General features: G+C 41.5%; 1 protein-coding gene across 1 annotated transcript; it reads left to right on the forward strand.

Annotated features, from left to right (window-relative positions):
- Positions 1-1,535: 1,535 nt before the first annotated feature.
- On the forward strand, positions 1,536-9,242 carry cdk10 (cyclin-dependent kinase 10). Its single transcript, XM_046395247.1, has 14 exons — positions 1,536-1,728; positions 1,969-2,298; positions 3,287-3,359; positions 3,453-3,524; positions 3,786-3,888; positions 4,172-4,253; positions 4,632-4,699; positions 5,453-5,505; positions 6,450-6,519; positions 6,757-6,816; positions 7,065-7,188; positions 7,271-7,410; positions 8,442-8,494; positions 8,587-9,242. Exons 2-14 carry the CDS (start codon positions 2,209-2,211, stop codon positions 8,679-8,681), a joined length of 1,083 nt encoding a protein of 360 aa, XP_046251203.1. The 5' UTR covers positions 1,536-1,728; positions 1,969-2,208; the 3' UTR covers positions 8,682-9,242.
- Positions 9,243-9,657: the final 415 nt, after the last annotated feature.

A 9,657-nucleotide genomic window follows, 5' to 3' on the forward strand; every position in this document is an offset into this window, starting at 1 on the left:
TGCACACTGTAGCTCAAGAAAATGCACACGAGTAAACTACAGAAATAAAAAATACTCTTAACTCTCTAACCTGAACATGCGCATATACTGCATAATAAAAACACACCAGCTCTTCCTATTTACCCTTTAAATCCAGCATTTCTTAATACTGCTGTGAGCAACTGTGCTGGATTAACGTGTGTCGCCAGACAGAGCGAGTGACGGAAACAGGGAGGGAGTGGCACACTCAGGGAGAGGAGAGCAGCCTGAGACACAGCACGGGCTCTTAAATGCAACACTCCGATTGTGCTGGAGCATAGACTGATCAAAATGTGAGCATCATGCATGTACACGTGTGAGGACCGTACAGCAGCTGACTGGAGCCTAATGGGGTCTGGAGCGAGCCAGAGGGAAGAGTCAGGTAGGGATGAACAACGTGGGACTTCAAATAAACCTCAGTGGAAAACTCTGTGGATAAGACGGAGAATGAAACATACTGACAATATCAACTAATCAGTAAATCTGTGAGTTCTACAGATTGGATTCAAGCATTGCTGCCTTAGGAAAAGATTGAATTTCACAATTTTGTGTTTGTGTTTGTCCAAACAAGTGCAGGGTAAGGACACAAACTATCAGTGAGAATATTTCTGTGTGTACTGACATGTACCAGGCTGTTAACTTTTGAAGTTGCCATTTCGTTTTGCTGTCAGCCATCAAGACTTTACAATTCATTTGACAATTGGTATGTATCATCACTACAGATGGAGACAGTGTGTGTCCTCTGAGGTGAAGGTGCAGATGACCACTTTAATACTGCAGCATTAATGCTGATCAGCATTAGTGTAGATCACACCGACAATGCGAGAACTGGTACACCAAGTCCCCTTTATGATGACGGCAGTTTGTATTATGCCTCAACCCCTTCACCTTTGGACGCAAGATACCATTGTGTTCGCTGGCTTGAAAATATCTGGTGCCTTTTTCTTAAAGCAGCTGAATGTATTGAGAATAGTTGATGATCATCATTAATGATAATCGTTGTTCCTCTGTGTAGAACTGTATGAGGTAGACACAGCCCTAACACTATTAAAAAATTAGCCCAATCCAATTTAAAAGGTGCTGTTCCTCTTCATGCTGAACAGAAACACAGCGCACATGCAGACTAACACACACACACACTGCTGAAAATCCTTCAGTCAGCAGGTATACCTCATCTGACCTGTAGGTCGGTTCCAGGCCAGTGACAGTCCAGTGTTCACTCATCTATCTGTGAGGGCTAAATTTAGTATACAGGAAATTAAAATAGCAGCGGGAGTAGATGGGGTGTTGGTAAGGAGCACTTTCATAACTTCATTGGGTTCATTATCTTATCTTATGACCGTTTACCCTGACTGAGTGCATATTGGTTCCACAAAGCTTCAATAATAGGATGACAATACAAATGTGTACCAGACTGATATGTGGTGTCAGTCAGTGTGCATCTTCCACCTTAGATATGTCAGTCATTTTCTCTCGGTCCGTTACAGAGAGACCGTCCGTCTCACAGTCTACTGAGTCAGTTTCAGCTAACTTCTCTTCCGGTCCACCCGCAATCCTCATCACAGCTCCGTCACGAGAGGACATCTATGTCTCACAGTCCAGCATGACTATAGCTGATGCTGTCAAAGAACGGAGGCCTTCTTCCACACCCATTGTAGTGGGGAGGAAATTCATGACCAAAAAGTGACTCAGCATGTCCTGCCTCCGAAGGTAATCTGAACTGCTCTGTGTGTAAAAACAAGAAAACTATATGCAGTACATTTTTTGTGTAGCCCTTTAAGTACTGACCTTACTGTTACTGTCACTACACCCATGCTCACTGACAACAATAAATAGCACAATAAATAGCATATGTTCCTCATAATTGTATGTGAGGACTCGTGTGACCGCATCATCAGATGGGTTTAAATGTTAAAAAACCTACACGTGTGTATTTTTTCTTTATCGCAGAATTCAAAGAAGGACTCAAAATGGACTTCACAAATATCACCCAGAACCGCGCAAAGGACGTGTTTACATAAGGTATCCCAGCCGGTTCAAACTCCGGGAAAGCAATTGGTTGTCCCTTTCGTGGCTCGGAGCAAAACAGTATGGCGGCGCCCATGAACTGCTGCTTGTCGAGTTGAAGCCATTACAGTCATAAAAGGGAGGATATTCGTGTCTTCTGAGGCTGAAAACTCAAGTGAACGAATGGACACCGTAGGAGAGGACGAACCGGACCCTATAAAGCTCAAGTCCATTAAAAACAATAAAACATTCACAGTGCCTCAAAATGACAGGGTAAGCTCCGTGGCACTGTGTGGGGAAGGAGTTACTCCAAACTGCTTAGGAATCTCGTAGTTTATATGTTATCCAGTTTATCAGCTGCGATACACCAATCGTAGAGCAAGTAAACGTCTATCACAAATGCAGATGATCTAGTCAGAAATTCGGCATATATTTGGCCACTACAACGTTATATATAACAGGACAATGTCACTGTGTTCACTTTTGCTCAGTACAATCACAACCCTCCTACAGGGCTGTGTAACGTTAATAGCAAGCGAGAGCACAGCGAACCCACTACTGTGCTCCACTGTACGAATTGAAATTTCAGCGATACACATGCACTTTAGAGCTACCAATAATGGGCTGGTGTTTCTTAGCAGCTCCCCAGGCGAATGTTAGCTAGACAGTTATTAAAACTGCAGATTTTTAAATGGAGTTTGGTAATGAGCTTGTTACCTGAGCTTCTTAGTGCATATTGTGGAAAAGTAATTAGTGAGGCACATCTTCTTCTGATTTACTTAATGCTCAAGGTAACGTTAAGGTCTGTACACTTCACTACTCCAGTCAGCAGCAGCCAATCTCATTATTGGTTTCCACCAACAGATAAGCCTGCATTAAAGCAGAAACTGTCCACGTCATCCAGTGTTTCCTTGGTGAATCCTCAGTGTGCTCACCTGCGGGATACCTAAAAGAGGTATCCTGCAAGATACGAGAATGTCGTTTTTCCTGTTGAGTTAATGGCAAATTCCCCACAGAGCCAATTCTTCTTAAAGGCTCAAGGTGACGGTTTTGATAATCACCATTAGATGTCTTTATTGGGTTCTTGTTGATCATCGTTTCACTTAAGCCTCACTAAATATTCACTGTAGTTGCCCTGAATATTCACACTTAAGGTGAACACATAAAAGAGCTGTATGTCACATGGAGTGATCCAGAGAAATGCAGTGACTATGTACAGTCTTCTTCTGTGCCCTCTCTTTATCTTTTCGCTCTGTTTCAGTTTGGTAGCTGCAGAAGTGTCAGAGAGTTTGAGAAACTCAATCGCATTGGAGAAGGAACTTATGGCATTGTGTGTAAGTCATTAATGTTGGGTTCAAGCAGGTAATTAAAAGAGCACTTCATTAACAAGTGCTCAATAGATAAACTGTTTTGTCTTCTTCATACAGACAGAGCCCGAGACACCAAGTCAGATGAGATTGTAGCACTGAAGAAGGTCCGGATGGACAAAGAGAAAGATGGTAAGAGTGCTTCTTTAATGCTGACTCATATATGACTCATGTTGTTTTGCATTAAGGAAACACATCATGCTCTGGAACACATCGCTGGACCAGCTAATTAATTAATAAATTGAATTCTGAGAGTTTTTTTTTTTGTTTTTTGTTTTTTTTTGCGGGAATTGTCCCATGATGTCCAAAATCCCTGAACAGTTTAATTCCTGGTTTTGTTTCTGTAGTTTGGTTGGTTAAAATGAGCTGCTGAACCTGCTCTTTCTCTGTCAGGGATCCCCATCAGTAGTCTTAGAGAGATCACCTTATTGCTGAGGCTGAGACATCCCAACATAGTGGAGCTGAAAGAAGTGGTTGTTGGCAGCCAGCTGGAGAGGTAGTTCACACACATGCATGCACATGCACACACACACACACACACACACACACACACACATTATACCACAATGGTGTTTAGGTACATACATGTCACAGAGTTCACAAGCATGAACTTTCTACATTAACAGTTATCGCTGCACCACTCTTTGTAAGAATCTCCACTATTGGAGCCATCAGATCAGACCTGGACTGTGTTTTCATGCTGTCCCAACTGTAACATTAGTCACCACTGATCGTTGTACCCTGTCCATTTAACACATGATCACCTTTTTTTTGTACAGTCTATTTCTGGTGATGAGTTACTGTGAGCAGGATTTGGCCAGTCTGCTGGAAAACATGCAGACACCATTCTCTGAGGCTCAGGTAGGACGTGAATGAATGACTGAATGAATTAAGTTTGTACGTCTGATATTCAAATCCGATTCTCTCAGGAAACCATAGTTTACCCACCCATAGTTTCTGAGCTTGGTTTTGGATAACCTGTCCCATGATAAATCTGAGGTATCTCGTAGACTAAGTAGAGCCCAGGTTGTAGCCATACACCCATCAGCCACAACATTAAAACCACCTGGCTGGTATTTCGTAGGTTCCTTGGGGCTCTGATCAGTGGGTTTAAGGCAGTGGCTGATGGGTGTACGTCCCTCTGACAAGACTAATCCCTGATTTGATCTGCGTGGCTCCTTGTTTGCTGGGTCAGTCTGCGCTCTCTGCATCATAATATTTTCTTCTGTTCTTTCTCAGGTAAAGTGCATAGTCCTTCAGTTGCTCAGAGGCCTGGAGTATCTCCACCACAACTTCATTATACACAGGTCAGTCACAGACATTTAGTGGAAACTCAACAACTAACTCTCTCGTTGTATCATTGTATCTATATTAAAAAGTGATTAGATTAAAGATTAAAACTTGCTCTTTGTCTAAATTTTTAACTCAGTACATTTATGTGTCTATAATGTCACCCTGTCAGCTATCTAACTATATCTTCAGCTGTCTTAATGACTTATTTAATCTATGGACTACAAAACCATCATACCACATCATGATGGCTTGGGTTACTGGCTGTCTGTGCAGATTTAAGTAAATTCACATGAAAGCATGCTTAGGTCTTTGGAAGTACTATGTTTGGACAAAGTATGAATATAAGGTTGTCAAATAGTATTGATACTTTGTTACTATATATTAAAAAGCATCTAATCCAATCAGTACATACACACATTTTATGAGAAATCTAAAAAAATATTTTGAGGTATAGATAAATTTAGAAACATAGCCTTTATTTATTATTTATTTTAAATTTCAATGTATTTTGGCTTTTTGACCTTCTTGCCATGATTCAACAAGTTGTTAGGGTGTCCTCTCTTGAGGCTGTTGAGCATTATTCTGGGAAACGAAAAAAAAAGTTGCCAACACATTCAATGGTGTCAGCACAAAAGATGTGCCGATGAGCTCAGAAAGAGTTAAAGCTGTGTGTGAAACACAGTTTTGAATCCATCTCCACAAGATGTGATGAGTGATATCATGTGGTCTGGCAGCTGGCTCACTGTCCTCTTCAATCTTATCATCAGGGATCTGAAGGTGTCTAATCTGCTGATGACAGACAAGGGCTGCGTTAAGATCGGTGAGTCATCATCATTACCATAACCACCTCTGCAGCTCTCACTGGAGTGACATTATACATGTGATAGCATACGCTCCAGACTCTCCCGGTGCTGGCCTCTGACCTCTGTGTCTCTCTCTGACAATGACTGCCTTAGATTATTTACTTACCTCTTTTCTTCTGACTGCTCATCCCTTTATGTAAAACAGGTTCATTTTATCATTTTATGTAAATTCAAGTTTATATATTCCCTAATTTGAAATGAACTAAACATACAACATACAATTAACATTATCTCTGCTTCAATCCTTAATCCTTCTTTCATCAAGAAGAAAATCTGACAGTCTTCTGCATCCTGTCTGGACTGGTCATGATAACTTGCAAATATAGTTCAGTATTTTTAAAAAAGGCTCAGTAATGGTTACTGTAGCAGCAAATGTTACTCAAACAGTAAGAGTAAATAATGCATTTGTCAGGTACTGTTTTCACCCACTGCTTGATACATGTTTGGTGCTCTACTTACAGCAGCAGGGATGTGTGTGTGTGTGTGTGTGTGTGTGTGTGTGTGGGATTGAGATTCCTGAAAACCATAGGCCGGCAGAAGCAACCACCTTGTTTTAAATCAGTCTTTCAAGTGTGTTCAGCTTAGTATCCTTTATCTTGTTACCTTTTATAGTAGTATGCATTTTCTGTTTGGATTTTATCTAAGGCATCAAAAAGTACATGTTAGAGCCGAGCTGAAATCGATTCATTGGACAAAAATAAATCTTTAACTTACTATTTCCAGAGCTGTCAACTGTGTTTCATGATCTTCATCAGCAGAAGGAATTTGTTCTGTTTAAGCTCAGCTGAGGGCAAAAAGAATCTTAAATAAAGCTCCACTTAGCTTTAGCATCTCACTGACTTTATGGGCGAAGGAAACGCTTCATCTTATGGATTTGTTTTTTTGTTTCTGCTGTGACTAGCTGATTTTGGGTTGGCCAGGATGTACGGCATCCCCCAGCAGCCCATGACGCCTAAAGTGGTCACACTGTGGTGAGTGTCTGTGGGCTCCTCAGACATGTTTACACTTTATTTGAAGTCATGTCCAGAAGACTGTCACTGTACACTGAAGATGACCCTTGTGTTGCTTACACTGTCCTTGTGCAGCCTCAGTGGAAACTCTTCCTTTTAATCTCTCCCAGTAATCCTCCTCTTATTAGCTACATTACCTCAGACTGGTCGAGTCTCTGTCACGATACGTTCTCCTTCCCCTCCCCCTGCTGTCTGCAGGTATAGAGCTCCAGAGCTCCTCCTAGGGTCAAAATCCCAGACTACAGCCCTGGATATGTGGTGAGTCTCCAACCATCGGCATTGTGAGAACATGCAGTATACACACTGTGCAAGTCCACTTCATGCACTCATCACATTGTGGGACATGAGTTCCTCTGCAGAACGCAGATGTTTTTTTTACAATTTCAATTTCAATTATCTGCATCTTTTTTATTCTTTATGACTGTGAGAGATTTTGCAGACTTTCTCTCACAGCTCATAAGGAGTCTACTGGTAACACAGAACTTACTGTGATGTTTTCTTTGCAGGGCTGTGGGCTGTATCCTGGCTGAGCTGCTGGCTCACAAACCTCTGCTGCCTGGATCCTCTGAGATCCAGCAGGTCGACCTGATAGTTCAGCTGCTGGGGACACCCAATGAAAACATCTGGCCGGTGAGACGTCAGCGTAACCTGAATTCTTTCTCTGTGATATGTGATGATGAGTAATATGCCAAAGTGAGTATGTGTGTTCCAGGGTTTCTCTCAACTGCCCCTCATCAGCCAGTACAGTCTGAGGAAGCAGCCGTACAACAACCTGAAGAATAAATTCATCTGGCTCTCTGATGCTGGACACAGACTGCTCAACCTGCTCTTCATGTACAACCCACAGCGACGGTACACAACAAACACACGCACGCACACACGCCTCTTTTTCACAGGAGATATTGTAAGATGCGACAGTAAGAAAAGCACAGGTGTAAAGAATGAATGATGGCAGGGCGGAAGTTTTGATCTTTGTATCAGGAAGTTGGGGGTTCACCACCCCCAACCACCCGCTCAGGGATGTTACCCTTTTCTGACTTATTAAGAATGTCAGTGTTCAGTGACATGTCTTACCGCAGTGTTTGACACCGTTCAGTCAACACACACAAGATTCAGTTAACTGCTAGCAAATACACAGGAATGAGGAGATGTAGGACTTAAATATTTGGTACTACTAACATCACTAACCTTAGCAAATATGGTATTTCATAAGGTTAGCTTTAACATTTGGTAACCAACAATACTGCTAGTGTTTGTTAGCTAATATTAGCTGTGAGGTAGCTAATGTTAGCATTGACTGCATTGCACTGTGTGGTAGACCAGGACTTGTAGTGGCTACTGCCCCTGGACAGAGATGAAAATTGAGAACTGAGAGATGAAAATTGAAATTGTTCTGCAAAAATAGAACCATTTCAAATTAAATAGTTTTCTCAAAATGGTGGCCCCCTGTGGCCACACGAGGTAGCTTATTAGCCCTTAATGTAGTTCTAATAACTTCCTGTTTTTGCAAGTAATTCTGTGTGTGTGTGTATTATGTAGTATATATTTTTGGTACCTTTTGCAGGCATAGGTAAAACATTATCTCACCAAATAGTGGCTTTAATCAATTTAGAAAGCAATGAGTTAACGTTTACTAACGTTTACCAGTCGTTCGAATGAAATTTTCTAGAAAACTGAAAAATGGAGGAAAATCATGTTCACATGGGACTCAGTAAACATGATCTGTATGCATAAAAACAGATGAGAAAATTTTTGGCTCAAATGGGTTTACAGTATTTACCCAAAAATGATTACACAAGGCTGATTTACAGCTGTTGGTCTACAGTTCTTTGTCAGATATGTTCATGTCAGTGTCTGATTCTTGTCTGTTTCCCCTGATCCAGAGCCACTGCCAAAGACTGTCTGGAGAGTTCCTACTTCAAAGAGAAACCTCTACGTGAGTGAAAGGATTTTAGATACAGTATGTATCAGATGTAGTCTCTGCCCTCTGATGTACTAAAAATCATTAATCTCGTCTTCTCTGTGCAGCCTGTGAACCAGAGCTGATGCCAACCTTCCCTCACCATCGCAACAAGCGGGCCGCTCTTCCGGCAGAGAGCCACTCAAAACGGAGCAAAGTGTGATGAAGGCAGCAGTGCTGACGAGACACTTGAGTCAAAGACGACCCCATGGTGGAAACACTCGGTAATGTCGGTTTCTGTTCACACTGCGAGCATGAAACGTGGATCTGGAACTTGCAGCAAATGCAAACCTGTTCAAACAGAAACACAGCTGAAGCCACTAAACTCCCAACACATTTGCTAGCACATGTAGCGTCCAGTCTAAAGGCTGAAACTGCACATTCTGCAGTGTAGATCCGCGCAGTAGAAATCTCTTGTTGGGTTTCTAGATGCTTTTATTACTGACAAGGTCTGCACACTAAATAAGGTGAAGGCAATGAGGACAAATTTGCCTTGATAAATATGAGGCATTGTGTGCATTGTATTGAACATTTGTTACATTTTAGATGGGCTATTACAACTGTTTCTGCTATTTATTGATGCAATCCAATCCTAAAATCAAACCTGTGAAAAGCCGTGACGTGAAGTAGGAACTGAACCAGCTTGCTTGAGCTCAGCCCACAGTTACACTGAATCCATTTTTTTAACACTGTACTGTTGAAAATAGGATTCAAAGTTTTTGTCAAAATTAAAGGAATGGCAGCCTTGTCAAGATCTCAGGTTTGATCCTCAGTCATCAGTATGTGGCGATGAGCAGCCGTCTCTCCTGTCAAAGTGTCCTTGAGGTAAAAATCTGAACCATCCTGAATGTGTTTGCTTAGTTTTACTTGGGGAAATATGCTTATTTACTTTAAGGGTAGGTTGGATAAGAAGATTGATAACATCATTTTTCTTTTCCAACTTTGGACAAATAAAGTAAATAAGCATATTTTCTAAAGTGTCAAACAACTGCATTAAGAGCCTCAGCTTAATGGCTCAAAATGTACTGTAAATGAAAAGTGGCCTCATCAGTAAAAATCACTGAGAAGTGGTTATATGTAGGGAACGTGATGTTTACCCAGTGGGACAGATACTGAAAGTGTTACTGCAGAGTCTTAAC

The sequence above is a fragment of the Scatophagus argus genome, chromosome 7, assembly GCF_020382885.2.
Source record: "Scatophagus argus isolate fScaArg1 chromosome 7, fScaArg1.pri, whole genome shotgun sequence".
Classification (NCBI taxonomy): domain Eukaryota; kingdom Metazoa; phylum Chordata; class Actinopteri; family Scatophagidae; genus Scatophagus; species Scatophagus argus.

Excerpts from the sequence above, each read along its gene's own strand:
- cdk10 (XM_046395247.1), top strand. The coding sequence starts at position 2,209 with ATGGACACCGTAGGAGAGGACGAACCGGACCCTATAAAGCTCAAGTCC. Across the intron at positions 3,889-4,171 it reads GTTGGCAGCCAGCTGGAGAG|TCTATTTCTGGTGATGAGTT; the intron begins GTAGTTCACACA and ends TTTTTTGTACAG. Across the intron at positions 8,495-8,586 it reads CTTCAAAGAGAAACCTCTAC|CCTGTGAACCAGAGCTGATG; the intron begins GTGAGTGAAAGG and ends TTCTCTGTGCAG.